The sequence below is a fragment of the Ixodes scapularis genome, unplaced genomic scaffold, assembly GCF_016920785.2.
Source record: "Ixodes scapularis isolate PalLabHiFi unplaced genomic scaffold, ASM1692078v2 PGA_scaffold6__148_contigs__length_123643588, whole genome shotgun sequence".
NCBI classification, from domain to species: domain Eukaryota; kingdom Metazoa; phylum Arthropoda; class Arachnida; order Ixodida; family Ixodidae; genus Ixodes; species Ixodes scapularis.
The window spans coordinates 31,505,501-31,525,069 of record NW_024609881.1 but is presented as its reverse complement, the minus strand read 5'-3'; the positions used below and the strand labels follow the sequence as shown (position 1 = coordinate 31,525,069).

General features: G+C 47.2%; 1 protein-coding gene and 2 pseudogenes across 1 annotated transcript; 2 read left to right on the top strand and 1 right to left on the bottom strand.

Moving 5' to 3' along the window:
* Window positions 1-2,866: 2,866 nt before the first annotated feature.
* Window positions 2,867-4,017, bottom strand: LOC115311541 (piggyBac transposable element-derived protein 3). Its single transcript, XM_029970219.4, has one exon. The coding sequence runs from the start codon at window positions 3,884-3,886 to the stop codon at window positions 2,867-2,869; it is 1,020 nt and encodes a 339-aa protein (XP_029826079.2). The 5' UTR covers window positions 3,887-4,017.
* Window positions 4,018-6,628: 2,611 nt separating this feature from the next.
* On the top strand, window positions 6,629-7,676 carry LOC115329078 (annotated as a pseudogene).
* Window positions 7,677-8,408: 732 nt separating this feature from the next.
* On the top strand, window positions 8,409-10,851 carry LOC115329074 (annotated as a pseudogene).
* The last annotated feature ends 8,718 nt before the right edge of the window (window positions 10,852-19,569 follow it).

Below are 19,569 nucleotides of genomic sequence, written 5' to 3'. Positions count from 1 at the left end.
TGCTAACGTCCTCGGAGAACATTTTTATAATTCATCCAGCTCAGCCAACTACAGTGCTAACTTCACACAGTTTAAAGCCCGTGCGGAGCAACAAAAGCTAGTCGTAACTGGAGGAAAGGCAGCCTCTTATAATCGGCCATTTACGCGATATGAACTTGAGATGGCCCTTAATGTAAAAAAGCTATCTGCTCCTGGGCCTGATGGGCTTCACTATGAAATGCTTCGTAACCTGTCCACGGAATCCCTTGAAAACCTTCTTTTTTTTAATTCCTTATGGGAAAAGGCTTGTTTTCCTCAGGCTTGGAGGCATGCGCATATATTATTCCCCTTCTAAAACCTAATAAAGATCCTTCACAGCCATCAAGTTACCGCCCAATCGCACTAACGAGCTGCCTCGGAAAAACATTTGAAAGGCTGATAAACAGGCGACTGGTTTATGTATTAGAACAGCAGAGGGCCTTTGATAACAACCAGTGTGGATTCCGCCGAGGTCGTTCTACTCTTGATCACTTGGTACGCTTGGAAACTGTTATACGTGAGGCATTTGTAAACCGGCAGCACTGTGTCGCAGTTTTTTTCGATTTGGAGAAGGCATATGATACAGCGTGGAGACATGGGATTCTTCAAGATCTGTATGCATGTAATATCCCGGGCCGTATGCTGCAATGCATAAGGGAATATCTAACAAACAGGACTTTTCAAGTTCGTCTTGGCTCCAACCTATCTGATTCCTACGTGCAAGAAAATGGAGTCCCTCAAGGAGGAGTCTTGAGCGTAACTTTATTTGTGCTAAAAATGAATTCAATTGCACGACTGCTACCTCCTTCTGTTTCATATTCTCTTTACGCTGATGATATACAGATCTCGTCTTCCTTTTGTAACCTTTCCAGCTGTGAGCGCCAGTTGCAGATAGCCATAAACAAACTTTCCAAGTGGGCTGATGAGAACGGGTTTCGGTTCTCTGCATCCAAAACAGTCTGTGTGCCCTTTTCTTTGCGTCGTGGGCTGTCATTGGACCCATCACTGGAACTAAATGGAAACCCTGTACCTGTCAGGAAAGAGCACAGATTTCTTGGTGTGATATTTGATAAAAAGCTTAATTTTATTTCACACCTGAAAGCTTTAAAAACTAAATGTCTTCAGTCTATGAATCTTTTGAAAGTTCTATCTCATAAGTCATGGGGTTCTGACAGAAAATGTATTCTACGGTTGTACAATGCTCTTGTAAGATCTCGTCTTGACTATGGTGCGGCAGTGTATGGATCGGCCCGGCCATCTGCCCTCAGAATGTTGGACCCAGTTCACCACCTGGGGTTGAGACTAGCAACTGGTGCTTTCCAAACATCCCCTGTCTCCAGTTTATATGCAGAAGCTAATGAGCTATCACTGAACAAACGACAAACTTATCTTAGCCTAACGTATGCTTTTAAGATTCTGGCTGACCCTCAACACCCTACTTATTCTTCCCTTACAAGGTCGAGATTTTCCCGTCTCTTTAACAACAAGCCAAGCATTGTGACACCATTAAGCTCCCGCATTGAAGAACTTTGCACTTCACTGCATCTTTCATTGGACCAGGTCGACCTCATTCGAAATGTCGACGACCGTATTCCACCCTGGAAGACACTGCCAGTTGCCTGTGACTGGTCGCTCACAAAATTTAACAAACATGGCATTTCCCATGCTGTAATACTGCAAGAGTTTTGTGAAGTACAAATCAAGTATGATGGTTATCTTCACGTTTACACAGATGGCGCCAAGACTTCATCCTTCGTTGGCTGCGCTGTGTATTCAGAACGCTTCTCTAAAGTTAAGCGACTTAATTCATTTGCTAGCATTTTTACTGCAGAACTCTATGCAGTATCAATGGCAATAGACTACATTCTACATAAGAAAATAACTAGGGCTGTTCTTTTTGTTGATTCTCAAAGTGTGATTGTTGCAGTTTGCTCTGTTAAAGACACTAAAAACATGCTTGTACAACAAATTCAGAGTAAACTCAACGCTGCTCTACATGATGGTCAAAGCATAACATTTTGTTGGGTACCTAGTCACGTTGGCATAGAGGGCAACGAGAAGGCCGACAGGCTTGCAGGGTCTGTGGGAAACCTTGTCCAATCGTCTTTCTGTTTACCATATCAGGATATAAAGCCTTTAGTAAAGTCATCACTTTTTCGTTGTTGGCAGTTGGAATGGGACAGGGAGTGCGAAAACAAGCTCCACGTTACAAAGCCTGTTCTTGAAGCTTGGGAAAGCTCTTCATGCAAGAGTCGTCTTTATGAAACCTTGCTGTGCCGTCTGAGAATTGGGCATTCTTTCATCACTCATAAGTACCTACTTTGGGGGGAAGATCCTCCTATTTGTGATCAGTGTGGTGATTCTCTTACAATCTTGCATATCTTGTGGTCCTGTCCCGCTCTGGAGCCCAAGCATCATATTTATTTTCCCGAGTTGTTTCAACAACAGATCCCGTTTCATCCGGCCCTCCTGCTGGGGGAGAATCCCATGTCCCTTTTAGCAGGGTAATAGACTTTCTTACTAGCATTGGCATTTTATACCAAATATAGCTTTACCAAATCCTAGGTTGCACTTTGTTAAAACTCTCACCAAAGCATGCTGATTGTCACTATTGTTTGGCGCAGATGGCCTCGTAGCTCTTGCGCCATTAAACCCCCAAAATCAATCAATTTTGTCTTTTTATCCCAACTTTTCACAGTCACGGTTGGCTCCACACCGCTGCAGTTGGAGAGCAGCGTAAGTGGTCTGTTGTCATACCACTTGACTGCAACCATGGATTTGTTTTCACATGATGCCACAGAAAAGTCACATGCACCCCGGCCTTTCTTTTTCATTGACTTTTCGTCCATTAGCTTACAGGACTTAGCCTGTTCTCACGGACTGTACCAATGTACGCTATTCCTCTGCTGGTGAGCTCTGGCACAAGGTGAGGACCAGTGAAATAGTTGTCTGCCACAATTAGGTTATCCTTTCTATCCGGAAGGCTTGTACAGAGCTGCAGCACAATACCAGCTCCCAATCCCAGCTGGTAGCTTTCCTGGTAGCCATACATGCCTCTGGAGCATCCTTGGTAGACATCGAAGTCGTAGCAAAGGCCTGATTCACCCGCATGCGCCCAAAGCTTCAGACCCCACTTGCTTTTCGGCTTGTTAGGCAGATACTGTCGGATGTGAGATCGCCCGCGGAAGGGGATCAGGATCTCGTCCACCGATGACTTCTTCTCTTGTGGGACACGTACCATATTGTCTCTTAGGGAGGACAGCCATGGGCGCACTTTCCAGCACTTGTCCTCTTTCATCTGGTCAGTTGCTGCATCATTGTCGGTGAAGTGCAGATGACTTGTAATCTTCTCAAACCTGTTGCGTGACATAACTTGAGCAACAAGTTCATATCGACTGCTTGTTTCCCAGTATGCACAAACTCGGTGCATATCGACGAGGCCCATTCTGAAAAACATTCCCAAGATGGATGCTAACTCTTCAACTGTCAGATTTAGGGAAGTCCCATTTTTCTGCAAGTAGTACTTGTTGGTCTCTTCCACGACTTCCTTCATCATGCTCCGAAAAACGAACATATCAAAATACTGCTTGGCTGTTGGAGGCTCAGCTGGGGGCAGTGGAAACTCGTCCTGGTAAACGGTCGGCTGGTGGTCAAACGCAGCCTTCCGCCAGGTGTAACGCTTGTTAGCGTACCTGGATTTCAGATCACTTTGCCTAACGTCAGTCCTTTCTGTGATTTGGTCCCCATCAAGCTCATTGACGTCCTCGTCTTCTTCACTGGTGCTGTCTTCAACATCAATGCTGGCTTCGTCTCCACTACTCTCGTCACAAGAGAAGTCGCTTTCATTTGTGTCGACGCACTCAATCATGTTCTTTTGAAAAAGACGCTTCGGCCTAGTTGTAGGAGCTGCATAAAGTGATGACGGCGCAAAGACCGCTGTTGCCTGCGCCAAAATAAACACATCACCAAATTCTAACAATATGCATGGAGAAAAAAACAAAAAAACATTGCAGGCAGGTACAGCTATTTCAAAATACTAGAACAGGTCACCATCTGATAAAGTGATAACTGAAAAGTAATTTATTTGCACTTGACAATGATCCTGAAGAAGGAAGAACAGCGTTGCAGATGTGCAACAACGAGATCGGGCCGAACTTTCTGCCCAGTGTTGCATATATGCAACACACTCCGTGACAAAAATATTAAGCAAAACCTAGCCATTATATTAAGGAAGTGTGCATGTTGTGTTAATCTGAAATATCCCTGCGACATATCTGCAATGTTTCAAGCGTGAAACTTCACGCGTGTAGTTGTTAGAAATATTTTATCGTACCTTTTTGTTAGAAGACCCGGACGGCGTGGCCGCTGCCATTTTCAAACGAGTCCCAAGAGACGCAGGTGGCCCCCACGCGGTGAAAATGTCAAGCCCATATATCGAGAAACTCTATATATTGAGAGCTTGGACAACTTATATCTTAGAACGCGGGTCATCATATATTTGAAGAGCTCTGAACCTGCTGTTGCAGATCTGCAACATAGGGCATTACTGGGTTAAAGTACAGAGCTTCAAGCAGTTTTTTTTTTTTGTCGATTACATTTTGGTATAGACCAACAAAGAACCGAGACGACCAAGACGCGCAGCACTAGCTATAGAATTTTTTATTGTTGCAACTCGCACAAGTTATGAAAATCTGGACGACCCGCACATTTAGAATGTTCCAGGCAAAAATATGGATGGAATTAAATCAGGTTGGAAAGCATCACAAGTTGTCACAGGCACTTATTTAGCCAGTCTGCCTGTGAACGTCGATTTCGTCACTATTCTTTCCCTGGACTAGCACCGTAATCACAAAGTCACCGAATGCTTGTGCTTGATTGAGAGACACTGCATTCGGTGCAGAACATAGCTTTCTTCCTGCTCTGGACAGTGACAATAAATTTGAGGGATGTATTTTCGCCCACAAAATTGTATTTAATTACAATTGTATTTGAAATACCCACGTTTTAGTATTTAAATACACACGTCAAATACATTACCCAATTTGTAATTAAATACAAATGCAAAATACACAAAGTATTTGAAATACATATTTCAAATACCTGCATTTGAAATACTGCCCATCCCTGCTATTTATCATATAATTTTAATCTTTGTAACACAGACAGCGCCCTGTCTGTCTTTCTTCATCCAGTCGGTCGTTTTTGTGTTGTTTTGTTTTGTTGTTTTTTTGCGCTCAGCGTTTTGTCTGTATCCTCCTTCATCCAGTCCGTCGTTTTTTGCGCTCTTTTGATATTTTAAGTTTGTAAACCACGTAATTTATGGTGGTATGTTGGTCAGCATGTAAATAGTGTTTGACAGGGCCCATTGACCATGAGTGCAATCAACTGTTTGTAGATTCAGTTGAATTAATGTCTACATATGTCTCACTATTGCAGGTGTGTGAGTCCGACTGCCGGGTCATGAGCATTGGCCCACGGTATCCTGGGTCGGTGCACGACTTCTTCACATGGCGCTACTCGTGGCTCCGGAGCAACTTCGAGCAAGGCCGGCTGATAGACGATGAGAGGTTTCTGCTCAGTAAGCATACTCCATTTGTTGGTACTGTACATGGTGGCTCTGCACCACTTATAAGCTACAATATCACACATACTGTTCCAAACATGGATAACTGGCATGCGCTCTGGCCATACCTATGACACGTCTCCTTGGAAACACTCTGACGCAGCTGTCAAGTACGGGGGGAAAGGTTGCAAACATCTGCCTTTCTTTGCTTAGTTGTCAACAATTTTAAATGGATACTACAACAAAATTTCGGTGCTTACTCTTTGGTTTATACGTGTTCAGAAGAGCAGTATCACATCGGACACGCCAATATCTTGTTAAGAAAGAAACAAAAAGGCATTAAAAAATTAGGCGATTATGAAAGAGCACCTTCTAGATGTCTAGGAGGCTTGACAGGTAGTGACGATAACTGTCTCGCCTAGAACTATACATGCTTTGAACTTGACGCCATCTTGACAGCTCAATGGCCAGCAGAACAGAAAAGGGGAGGGAGGAACTCCACACTCAACGGGACTCTCTTTTGTGCGTCCCAAAATTATAGAATATTAACCCGTCACTCAAAATGACACAAAAGCAGCTTTGGGGTTCGTTGCAGTGGCCTGATCGCTGGCATGCTTCGACCGCTTTTGTTGCTTGAACAGCTAGGGCATCCTGACGACGTCTGCCTCGCTGCAGCTTTGCTCATCCCAAGCGAAAATACATCACAATTGCACCGGATGTGACGTGCTCTCTGCTGGCTGCTCTCCGAGCGCTTGCCAGTGTGGCCTATATATAACGAAAAATATAGCCATAAAGCTCAAAAGAGAAATGTGCGATTGTCATTTACGGGTATTGTGGATCATGTTCAGCCTGTTTCTGAACACGACGGTACATTTTAAATTTTGTTGAAGTATTCTTTTAAAGAGAACAGCATTAATATCATACATTTCCTTCTCTGAATGTGCAGGTGACAGCAGCTATGCCTAGGAGCCTTGGCTCATCACCCCTGTCCCTAAATTCCACGCGACCTTCACCGCATGCGGCCGGTTCAACAAGGCACATTCTTCAATGAGGTCCGTTGTGGAGCGCTGCATTGGGCTGTTGAAAAGCAGATTCCGGTGTCTGCAAAGGCACCGGGCTCTGTTTTATCATCTCACAACAGCCACCGTCATTATATCGGCGTGTGCAGTGTTCCAGAATATCTGCCTTTCATCGAAGGAGCCAGAACCGGAGCCAGACTCTGACCCTGACGAGCCAGGGTTGGAGTTTGGGCCGAGCTCGGACGGTTCTGAGTCGAGCTCGGAGGGGTCGGCAGCGGATGACGATCGGCCGACTCCTGCCCACCCTCACGTCAGCCTCTCGGACAGGGGGAAGGCTCTGAGGCAGCGCCTTGTTACCCAGTTCCAAACCTGCCACAGCTGTGCCGCCCCGGAGCCCCACGCAAGCCACGGTGGCCGTCTCGCCCAGCAGGGACACCACCAGCGCCAAGGAGTCCGTCGCCACAACGGAGGTCCCGCCCATCACGGACAGCATCGGCGACATGGAGCCCCTCATCGTCCTCACCACGGTGGCACTCCCGCACACCAGGGACGCCACCGATGACAGCGAACCCTTCGTCGTCCTCACCTCGACTGACGCTCTCGCCTCCAGAGAAGCCCTCCCTGTGGCAGTATGTACTGCACTTGTTGTTCCACAGTCATGGCCGTCCGTAAGCTCCACAGTGTCAACTCCAACGCCGTGCGCAGTTCGTCGCACAACCACCGTGCTACCTTTACGGACATGTGGTAGTGCCTCCGAAAAGCTATTCGGTGCATGACGGTTATGTTGATAGGGCTTTTTTTTAATTTGTAAGCAGGGTGCACAAAATATGTGGGACAATAACAGAACATTTTGTCAGGTTATGAAGCTAGCCCTTGCAGGAGACTGAGAACTCAATGAGTCTACTGGTGAGACCCATTTTCTTTTTTTTACTACAATATATTGTTTGTATCAGGTTTGGACATCGATTCATTTTCTCTACACTTCTATTGCCCTGCTCCTATTTACAATCCATTATGGCTACCACAGAGCCAGGTGTATTACTCGATAATCGCAGATTCGATTCGTGCCAACTTGAATGTATAAAGAAGACAACAAGTAGTTTGTTTTTGAAAGTGTTTTCTTTTTTTTATAACAATACCATAACGTGAAAAATAAACATGTTTGAAAACACAGGTTGCAGTGCTTTCTTTAAAGTGAAATTGAGCATGGACTAGTAAACACCGTATAAATTCTTTGTGATTATCAAGGATATATCACAGACATTATTTCACTCTTCACTTAATTCAGCACACTGCCATTTCGTTTGTGTTTTGTCACAAATTTGAAAACACAGGTTGCAATGCTTTCTTTAAAGTGAAATTGTGCATGGACTAGTTCAGTTCAACTTCAGTTGAGAGTGCGCCTTGTCCTGTTTCCCTTCGTCTGCGTCCCTGTTTTCTTCAGCGCTTTTTTTGTTTGCCAAGAACCAGCTGGCCCAAATCTCCACTTTATTGCGATGTAAGAAAAATGGCAAACCCAGAGGCCAGTTTCAGGCGAAAGAAAACTGCAAGTATAAAATTCCCATGGCACAAGCCACTTGACACCTTTGATGAAAAAGCACACACTACATATTGCTGTCCTACAAACATGAGGAATGGCTAGTTTTAGCATATATCTGTCATGCCTGTTGCGAAGAGCATATTACTAACTTGTTTCACTGGTTATAGAGACTCCAACAAACAAATGCAGAAGGCACAGTTTTTTGTAAACAAAATATGAACTGAAAAGCATGGACGGACTTTCCTGTAATGTCAACATTGTTGTAAAGATGTTTAGACAGCAGAACATCGGCCTTCCTTTAAGCAGTGGCTCACTCATAGTATTATTCACTGTATGGTGAGCCCAGTGTGCGTAGGAACTTGTCCATTAACACGCACCACATACCAGCGGCACAAAAGAACATATTTCTTGTCCCCACCTGGAGAACAAAACAAAAAAACAAAAAAAATGAAAGCCGTTTACAACTCCCTGTAACTCCGAACTAGAGCGCAGCTCTTCAGGAAGACGAGGAGGGAAGGGTACTGAAGGGGGGGGGGTCATGTGTCCTCGGGGGGTCACGTGATCTTGGGGGTTCACGTGACCTTGACGATGACGATTCGACGACGTCATCAGTGACGTCACGGATGACATCACCAGTGATGATGACGATGACGTCATCAGTGACGTCACTGATGACGTCATCCGTGGTGATGACGATGTGGATGTCGATGACGTCATCAGTGATGTCACTGATAACGTCATCAGTAATGATGACAATGTGGATGCCAATGACGTCACCAGGTTGCATGCAACCTGGATTGCATGCAACAGGTTGCATACAGCTCGTTGCATGTCAGTTGCATACAACCCAGGTTGCACGCAACCTGTTGCATGCAGCTCCCGAAGGAACCCGAGGTCCTCCCGAAGGAACGCGAGGTCCTCCCGAGGCCCTACCTATGAAACCCGAGGTCCTCCCGAAGGACCTCGGGTTCCTTCGGGACGACCTCGGGTTCCTTCGGGAGGACCTCGGGTCCCTCGGAAAAATTTACCCATAATGCACCGCGCGGTTACGCCGACGGCAACGGCGACACTGCTCAAGCCGGAAACGGGCGCCTAAGAGCTGCGCTCTAAAAAATGAATACCGACTTGGAACATAAAATAATCGTCCATTAAACTAAATTATTCGTGGCTGGACTCGGCGGGACTCGGCTCGGCGGCACTGTGCTGAGCGGTGCTGGGCTCGGCGGTGCTGGGCTCGGCGGTGCTGGGCTCGGCGGGGTGGGGCTCGGCGGGGCAGGGCTGGACTAGGCTGGGCTGGAGGGGTGGCTGGGCAGGGCTCGGCAGGTCTTGGCTTTGCTGGGCTAGGCTTCTCTCGGCAGTCAGCAGCAGAACGACCTCGACGAGAACGCGGGTCGTGTTTTGGAGTTCCAGGGCCACCAACTGTGTGGCGCGAGCTTGCTCCTCGTTCGCCTCCGCAACAGCCTTCATGCGGTGGCTGTGGGTCTCGATGGAACGCAGGAGCTGGAAAGACTGGGCATTCAATGTGCAGCAACAACATAATTCTAGACAACCAGAGGGCGTGAAAACCTTGCATATGTCACAGTTTGGTTTGCATTATGCTTTTGTGGATCCCCATTGCCCTCTGCTGCAGTCCCCCTTTTACAGTGGCATATTTGTTAAACTCGTACCTATTTAGTCATGTTACAGAGTTCTATGTTTGAGCCAATACCTGGCCTTGGAACTCCACGTCCCGCGCGTCCCTCGTCTCGTGCTGCTGCAGCTGGAGAGTTTGGTTGGCGACAACCTGCATGGCAGCCTCGTCGTGCCGCTTCTGCCACGACATTCAGGGGGTGGCACGAGGCGCCGTGGGCCGCACCCGGGGCCTTGCAGCTGGCCTCGCATTTGCCAGGAAACAAAGAATGCTTCTGTCATATCACACAATCCTAGTTGTCCTCATAAGAGATCTCACCCCGTGAGGTGGAGGGCACCGACTCGGCTGCCTGCTGCCTGTGACCTGCCTGGGCACCTGCAGGTCTCCTCTAGAGGGGAATTTATAAGTTCTAGTCAGCACACAGAACTTGTCTGCATTTTCTAGATGTTGAGAGTGGTTTGTTGAGGCTGTATTCCACTCAGGGGAAACAAAATTAGACTGTTTCAGAGGTATGCCATTCATGTCAAGGATTGACTCCCCAAATATGTCTAGTGGCAGCTCGAATGGTTGCACTTCCCCTGTTTTTACAACCAGAAAAACAAGAAGAAAAGGGACTACTCAAAAACTACACTTGTTTTGGCCTTAGAAAGTTCAATATTACTGCAATAAATATAGTGTTTTTTGTCGTAAGTGCTTTTGCTTTAGATTTTGCCTTTATGTGGATGAATAATCCGCCCTCCGATTCGCTGAATTATAAAAAGTGCCAGCACCTTTAATGCATATATTCACGTTCAAATTTATCACATTTCACTGCGGTATACATCTTAGCTCACTGATAATAAAATCCTGCACGGATATTTTCCTCCCTATTGGGGTTGAACTGCTACATGTGCAGTAGTATGTTATGTTCAAGTGTGCACTCACCTCGGCCTCGTCCTCAAAAGCCGGGACGGAAAACCCAGGAGCGCCCAGGGCCGAGTCCTCGCCCACCAGCGTCAAAATACGTGCATATGATGACGCCCGTGAGTGCACTCGGCCGCCTCCTCCCCCTGTTTGCCTGCGAGTAAAGGAAGTAATTTAATAGCTTGGTCCACACTATGAGTAGACTACGCAAATTACCTCGCCTGTTTCGCCAGCTCGGCTGCCCGTGCCCGCGCCTTTGACACCCGCTTGGCCCAGTAGCGTTTCCAACCTTCCGGCTCCTTCCTCGGAGGCCCGAGGAAGTTGAGCCGTGAGGTTAGCTCGGTCAAGAGACGAACTTTGTCGTCTCTGGACAGGGCCGGGATAAGCTCAGTTGCACCGCGTACCAGAGAGGGGTTCTCGAACATAAATGTATCGAGTTCCTCCCTCTGGACCGCGGTCACGCGTTGCCTGCTCCCGTCGTCCGTGTTGTTTGAACCATAGTCACTGACAATTTAAGAAACGCAGGGTGCCACAAGTCTGGAACCTTTTATTATCGCTCCGCAGCCAATGAGATAGCCGCATTAGCCGATGAGAACGCCGAGGAACCAATCACGACGCAAGAAGTGTGAGTGTGACAGGCCACATCCTCCCGTTTCTTGAGCCGTCATCAGCGACGTGTGATTTGAACTAGGCGCTCATCCGCGTCCCGCATGTTGTTCTAACCTTTTTTGCGAGTTTACTGCATCTAATATTTTCTGGAACTGCTACAAAATCAGTTGTTCATTTCAATAGAACACGTGTATTTTTTTAGTTGGCAAGTTTCTTTAAAATAGAGCAGATATGAAGGTCTCTGCCGCGAGGGAGCTGCCATCGCTTCACTAAAAGGAAATGCTCCTCCGGTTGCCAGAGAAACGGACGCTTGCGTAGGGACTAGGTTCCAGATAGGTACTGCCGGGAAAGGGTAGGTACGGCAGGCGGACAGCGTAGCTACTTCCGCTCTTCAGGGGTTGGCTCTTTACGCCTCTCAAGTGAGTGACAGACGCCAATCTTGCCATGTCGTCACGGCGTCAAAGAGGGCGGTTTCGCGGTGCGCGCCGTTACTTGGTTACGCTCCTCCTGCCGCTACGTCACTTCTGTTTCTAGTTTCTCGAAGTCCAACATAGGTTTCCTGGTCTTAATTTTCATTTTCCTACTCTTAATGCAGTGCAGTTTCTGGAACGGCTTGAGCGAGGCCTAACAGAGCTTGGCTATAATGGCGTCAACCTCGCCGAGGTCGACACGTGGAGGTTTATTTACAAAGAGTTTGAGGCCTAGATATTCAATAGGCTGCTCTTTCCTACAGGAGTGACTAACTGTCCCGCAACACGTGACGGGGGGGGGGTATCTGGTATGAGAAACCCTCCCTCCAGTGGCCCTCGTAGCGCCAACCAAAGTACTGGCTTCTTGCCAGGTTCAGCTTCAGCTGTACCCCCGACAAGTACTTTTCAATTCTACTGAATAAAAACTTCAATCCCCCAAGGAATGCTGAAAGAAGCAGCACATTGTCTGCGAAAGCTATATTGCCCAATTCCTGTTCTGCAGGGGAAACCCGACCTTAAATGTATTTAGGTCAACTTGCAAGGGGCCCATAAAGCAGTTAAAGGGGAAAGGAGATCGCCCTGTTTGATCCTCTGTCACACGCCTATTCGCTTCTCATCAGAGAGACCACCAACACTAAAGGTGGTGCTACATCCCGCGTACATTTTCCGCACCAACTGCACGTACGGGCTCTTTAAACCCCCGGCCTTTAGGGCAGATAGGATCGCTCTGTGGCTTACCTAATTAAAAGCATTTGAGATGTCTAGGCTAATGCCAAAAAGATTGGATAGTGTTCTTGGCATGTCAGAAAATTCTCTGAAGTAGTATCAAACTAGACAACGCCTGCCGGTCGTCCCCAAACCCGGACTGGAAGGGGTGAAAACCGTGCCCCTCAGAAAACCTTCGTAGGAAATCCCGACTAAAGATGCGGTAAATCATCGGCGAAATAGTGATTAGCCGGAAATCTGTTGCCGCCGTTGCGCCTTGGCAGTTCGGTATAAAAACCGTTTTCGCCATCTTCATTTCCTCTGGAATGCGTTTGAACGTCAACCAGTTGTTAAAAATGTGGGCTATAATTGAAGGAGGAATCTTACGCCGCTGGTCGAGTGTAATGCCATCTGGTCCTGCCGCAGACATTAGCGCTGTGCTCTTACGAGCTACTGAAACCTCACCTGCAGTGAAAGGTTCCACCGCCGCCTCAATCCTTGCGTCTGTCTTGAAAGACGTGGATACATCGCTGGATCGTATACCTGATGTATGTTCCCGCGCAGGGGGCACCTGTGAAAGCAGGTGTTTGGAGAGTGGCGTCTCCACGGACCCCGAGCCATGCGGGTTCGCCTGCCCACGTCTGACTGTGCGTGGCTTTCCCGTGTCGGGGGAAAAGGGCATCCTGGTGGTTGAGCCAAGCCCGGGGTAGGTTTGGACCCTTCGGGGCCCCCCGGGCGAGGCAATACACCACTTCGGCCCCCGCTTCTCATAGACGGGAGTCCTGGTAAGGCCCGGCCAGGATGATTCAGTCTAGTCGCCACTTCTACTATCCCCTCTCTACTTTCACCCTTGTCTGCTCCTCCTTTTCACTCTTCCCATTCCTCTTCTTTCCTTTTTCAACTCCTTTGGCGGCAAGGGCTAACCTTGGGTGGCGAAAGACCTCTTGTCCAAAACCACACTTGGTTATAGAGACTGGGCAGCACTAATAGAGTAACGTCTTCAGCCAAGCCCATCTTGTTATGAAGCGTTACCTATTCTTTTGTTGGGCTCGGTGGTGGGCGGTGCACCACAGTTTCCGAACACCATTCCCCTCTTATGGGTTCCAAGCTGAAACAACCTGATCGGCCTCCGAAAAGAGGCCGGACCGAAGCACTTTCAACATTTCTAAAACAAGACAACTCAGAAGACCACTTTACAAGATTTTTCGTCTTACACTCCGACGACACTTCTAAGCCGCTGTCAAAACTATCTCCATTCCTTGTCGCCAAAACTCCAAAACACGCTCGGGGCAAAATATGAAGCAAAGAAGCTTTTTTCCGGCGACCTTCTTGTCGAGATTCATGAAAGATATCAGGCAACTGCTTTGCTTAATCTGAAAATGATCCATGACCTCAAAGTCACTGCATCTGCACACCGTACGTTGAACACCATTCGCGGTGTGATATCAGAGGATGATCTATTAACCAGTTCTGAAGAGGAAATCGTGGAGGGTCTAAGCACTCAAGGTGTCGTGGCCGCAAAACGAATTAAAATTCGTAAGGATGGTGAGGAACGACCCACCAAACACGTGATACTAACATTCGAGAAAAACTCGCTGCCCCCTACTGTAAAGGCGGGTTACATCAACTGCAAAGTGCGGCCATATGTCCCGAACCCGCTGCGCTGCTTTCGCTGCCAGCGGTACGGTCATGGTTCACGAGCGTGCCGTGGTCGTGAGACCTGTGCCAGGTGCAGCGGAACTGACCATACCGCTGATGACTGCAACCTTGACTATAAATGTGCAAACTGTAACACCGACCATCCTGCCTACTCTCGATCATGTAACTACTTTAAAAAGGAAAAAGAAATACTTGCTCTCAAGGTGAAAGAAAACATTTCCTACCAGGATGCAAAGCGCCGCCTCTCTGCTTTCCAGAGAGGCTCTTTTGCCGAGGCGGTGTCCAGCAGAGGACCTGCACCGTCTAAGGTATCGGTGGCGACCCAGGTGTCTTTTTCAGACCACGGGAAGCCGCTGCAGTCCTCTACGCCCAGGCTGAAGCTTGCGCTTCCTGGGCATTCTATCTCAGCTGCGAAAGCAGCAGATCCAACCAGTCGCACCAAGGACATAGGTGCCGCAGCAGCAACGGAGGTCACGCCTTCGTCCCTGCCTCTTGGTCCCTCCCCTCAGGCACCGGAGCGAGTGTCTCGCTCCTCCTCCCCGGGGACAACTTCCCCGTCTAGGAGGCAGCACGTGCCACGTGCAACCGACGATACCGGCGGGACTGCGAGCCGACCTAGCACGTCGACCGCTGCCCCATCAGGTCAATGCAGGGGCCGTGGGTTGCCCTTACGATCCGTAGACAACTCCAAGGCCTCCGGTAAGCCTGCCAAGAAGTCCCTAGAAGCAGAAAAAACTGTAGAGGCAGGCGACCTTTCTGCCCCAGAGCCAGAACCAGAGGATATGGAGTGGCAGACCCAGAAACCAAAACATAAAGGGAAAACACCAGTTTTCCCTCCTAAATGAAACATCACATACATCGATCACCCCTTTTTTCTATCACTCCTCTGATAGTTAATTTTCTATAAAGAGTGACGGCGATTATCCAATGGAATTGCCGAGGTCTACTGAGGAACTTCGATGATATTGAGTTCCTCCTGGAGCAACACCGCCCACAGGCTTTATGTTTACAAGAAACACATCTCAGTTCAAAGCATACTAACTTTCTTAGACGCTACCATATTTTTAGAAAAGACCGAGAGGATGCGTGTATTTCTGCAGGAGGAGTTGCAGTGGTTGTCCCAAAGCACCTTCCCTGTTCCGAAATCGCTCTTAATACTGCGCTAGAGGCAGTAGCCATGCGTCTCCTCCTTCACAAATTAGTGACTGTTTGTTCCTTATACATTCCTCCTTCTTTTACTTTTTCGACAAACGATTTTAATGATCTTTTACTCCAACTCCCGGAGCCCTTTCTTTTACTTGGAGATTTTAATGCCCACAACTGTCTATGGGGTAGCGACCACGTTGACGCCCGTGGTCGAATGATTGAGTCAATTTTAATGTCGCATGCACTTTGCCTTTTTAACACTGGAGAACCGACCTATTTTAGCCCATCATCATTATCGTCCTCATGTATTGATCTTTCCATCGGTAGTGCATCTATTTTTACTTCTTTTACGTGGGCAGCAGGCACTAACCCATATGGAAGCGATCACTTTCCTATTTTCTTAAAGAACACCATTCCTCCAAAATGCATGCCAACGCGAGCTGTCCGTTGGAAGTTTGAGAAAGCGAATTGGTCTCTTTTCACTGAAGCGACACAACTTGCATGTACGTCACTTGATGAACTTTCTGTCGACCAAGTTACAGAGTTGCTGAGTAATTTTATTCTTCAAGCTGCAGAGCTTGCTATTCCTAGGACTTCTACGCATCTCCCGCGGCGGCCCAAGCCGTGGTGGAATGAAGAGTGTACTGAGTCACGGAAAAAACAAAACAGAGCCTGGGGTATCTTTCGACGTTACCCCACGCAAAGCAACCTCCGCTGCTTTAAACAAATGAAAGCTCGGGCAAGGTACATCCGACAACAATCAAAGCGTAAAAACTTCCAGGAGTATGCCTCTTCCATTAATAGTAGTGCAACAGTCAAAGAAGTCTGGGACAAAGTTCATCGCATTGAAGGGAGATATCATGCCTTCTCAGTCCCACTCCTCTCCTACAATGGCATCTGTCCGGAAAGTCTAAAGGAGCAAGCGGATCTTCTCGGTGAGCATTTTGCTCTTGTATCGAGCTCCGAACATTATTCATCTACATTTCTCGCATACAAAGCACGTACAGAATCACATGCTGTGAAGACTGCAGGTGCCGCCCATGAAGACTACAATCTACCTCTTACGATGCGTGAACTCGAAATGGTCCTTCACTTAACTAAGCCTTCGGCTGCAGGACCTGATGGCATACACTACCAGATGTTAACACACCTTCATCCTTCTACATTATTGCTTATTCTGTACCTTTTTAATCGCATATGGCACGAGGGCAAATTTCCTTCGGCATGGAAAGTAGCCACGGTTGTTCCTATCTTAAAACCTGGTAAGGATCCTTCCTCTGCATCAAGCTATCGCCCTATCGCCCTTACTAGTTGTTTGAGCAAGACTTTTGAGCGTATTGTGAACAAAAGACTTATGCACTATTTAGAAAAAAAGAACATATTGGATAGGAATCAATGTGGGTTTCGTTCCTATCGTTCTACAGTTGACCATTTGGTTCGTCTTGAGACCGTAATTCGTGAAGCTTACGTGAACAGACAGTTGTGCGTGTCAGTGTTTTTTGATATGGAGAAGGCATATGACACAGCATGGCGCCATGGAATCCTCCGTGATTTGCATGAAGTTGGGATACGAGGTAGGATGCTTGCTACCATCAATAGCTACCTTTCTAATCGAACCTTTTTGGTGAAGCTAGGAGCATCTTTCTCTAAAGAATTCGTCCAGGAGACTGGGGTCCCTCAAGGGGGAGTCCTCAGCGTCACTCTCTTTTTGGTAAAGCTGAACTCAATAGCCCGTTCCCTACCTTCCTCTGTGCAATACTCACTCTATGTTGATGACCTTCAAATCTCTGTTTCATCGTGCAATCTTTCTATTTGTGAACGGAGGCTTCAAGTTGCCATCAACAATCTCCTAAAGTGGGCGGATGAAAACGGCTTTAGTTTTTCTCCGGAAAAGACGGTTACTGTCTGTTACTCCCGTATACGGGGAGTCCCTGCGGTTCCTTCTCTATATATGCGACAGACCCCTATCCCGGTGAAAGTAGATCACAAGTTTCTGGGCCTCACTTTCAACCGTAAGCTTTCGTTTGTGCCTCATATAAAAAGTCTGAAGTTAAAATGCCAGAAATCACTGAACCTCCTTAAAGTCTTGTCCCACAAAACATGTGGCTCTGACCGTCTATGTCTTTTGCGAATCTATCGCTCGGTAATCCGCTCCCGCCTGGACTATGGCAGCTTTGTGTACGGATCTGCTAGGCCATCAGCTCTTAAGGCACTTGATCCCATCCATCATCAGGGACTTCGCTTGGCAATAGGTGCCTTCAGAACGTCGCCTGTGCTCAGTCTCTACGCTGAGGGAAATGAGATGTCCCTTGACAGACGCCGATTCTTCTTAGGATTTATGTATTCATTAAGAATACGATCAGTCGCTCAGCATCCAGCCCGGGAGGCAGTGGAGGGCACGAAATATCAAAGGACATTCGAAAACAAGCCTAGCATTATCCCTCCATTCGCGATGAGAAATAGGAATGTGGCAGAGTCAGTTGGGATAGACAGTAAGCTTTCAGTTGCCGCAGTTCCAAAAACGGTGGCACCATGGGATTTCAGCTGCATACGTTGCGATTTGTCACTAACAAAGTTTAATAAAAAGGATACCCCATCCGAGGTCATGCGACAAGAATTTTACGAACTCCAGAAGCAGCATGATTCTCATTCACACTATTACACAGACGGCACAAAAATGGAATCATTTGTTGGCTGTGCCATGATCGGCCCATCGGTAAGAAGTGCTCGTAGGCTAAATTCGTTCGCGACAGTTTTCACTGCTGAACTGTGCGGCCTTCTGCTTGCAATAGATCACATCATCCAAACACGTAACTCCCGGTCAGTTGTATATACAGATTCGTTGAGTGCGTTACGAGCTCTGATTTCACTTGAAACCCCAAAGAATGCACTCATTGTTTTATTACAAAGCAAAATAGTAGCAGCTACCAGGAAGGGATGTGATGTTCTATTCTGCTGGGTGCCGAGCCATGTCGGAATCCCAGGGAATGAAGAGGTAGATTGTGCTGCGGGCACTTGTGGCACTCGTACTGTGGACATTAGTGATATCCCATTTAGAGATTACTGTGCCCTAGTCAAATGTCATCTTAAAGCTCAATGGCAAACAGAATGGAGCCTACAGGTGTCCAACAAGCTGCACATGGTTAAGCCTTTTCTTGGTGAATGGGAGAGTGCTAGGCACAGAGACAGGTTCTATGAGGTTGTCCTCTGTCGCCTACGCATTGGGCACACGCGGCTGACGCATGGACACCTTTTGCGTGGGGAGGACCCTCCGGAATGTGAGCATTGCCAACAACCTTTGAGTGTCTTGCATATCCTTCTCGAATGCCCTGCGCGTGATGATAAACGCCACCATTAGTTCTCCCAGCTCTACAAAGAGCATATTCCTCTACACCTATGTGTGCTGCTTGGAAATGAGCCACTACTCCCACCCACCCAGGTTTTTAAGTTTTTAAAAAGTATTGATATTTTACACAAATTGTAGCATTATATATAATATAAGGTCCTAGTCCTATTTTATACATTTTTGAAATTACCAGCTACTAAAGCTCTTTTTTCTTCAAAACCCTCTTCTGCAATAGTATCATTTCTTGGCGCATCATAGCCTTAGTTGCTTTTGCGCCACAAAACCCCAATCTACTACTACTACTGATGTATGTTCTCTAACTGCACCCTTCCCTCACCGTCCTCCATTGAAAGCTCATCGAGGAGCACTTTTGGTCCAAGATGGTGAAGCCATTGATGCTCTCGGAAAGTAGCTCACCTACGCTGGCTCTTATTGCCAACTGACGTTTTTTTTGCCCCTTTTTTTTGCTTGTTAGTGACCTTCCTGTTAACGTCGTAGTAGTTGTAAATGGTACATACCGTAAAATACCGAGCATGGGTCTCTGTGTCTTCCTGTGTCTTCCTGTAACCTCTCCAGTTGTGAACGACAATTGCAGCTTACAATCAATAGAATGTGTAAGTGGGCAGACGAAAACGGCTTCAAATTTTCTCCTGAAATAACAGTCTGTGTTCCTTTTTTATTACGCCGGGGATTGTCTCTTGATCCTTCCTTGCATCTTAATAGCATTGAGATATCAGTCCAACAAGAACACAAATTTTTGGGTGTTATTTTTGACAAGAAACTTACCTTTGTACCCCATCTGAAGAATTTGAAACGGAAATGCTTGATGTCATCAAGCATCCTAAAAATGCTATCGCATATGTCGTGGGGTGCTGATAGGCGCTGTCTTCTACGACTGTATAACTCCTTAGTTCGATCCCGCCTCGACTATGGTGCAGTAGTATATGGGTCAGCGCGGCCA

What these genes read in the sequence shown, in the direction of transcription:
- LOC115311541 (XM_029970219.4), bottom strand. Translation starts at nt 3,886, where the DNA reads ATGATTGAGTGCGTCGACACAAATGAAAGCGACTTCTCTTGTGACGAG.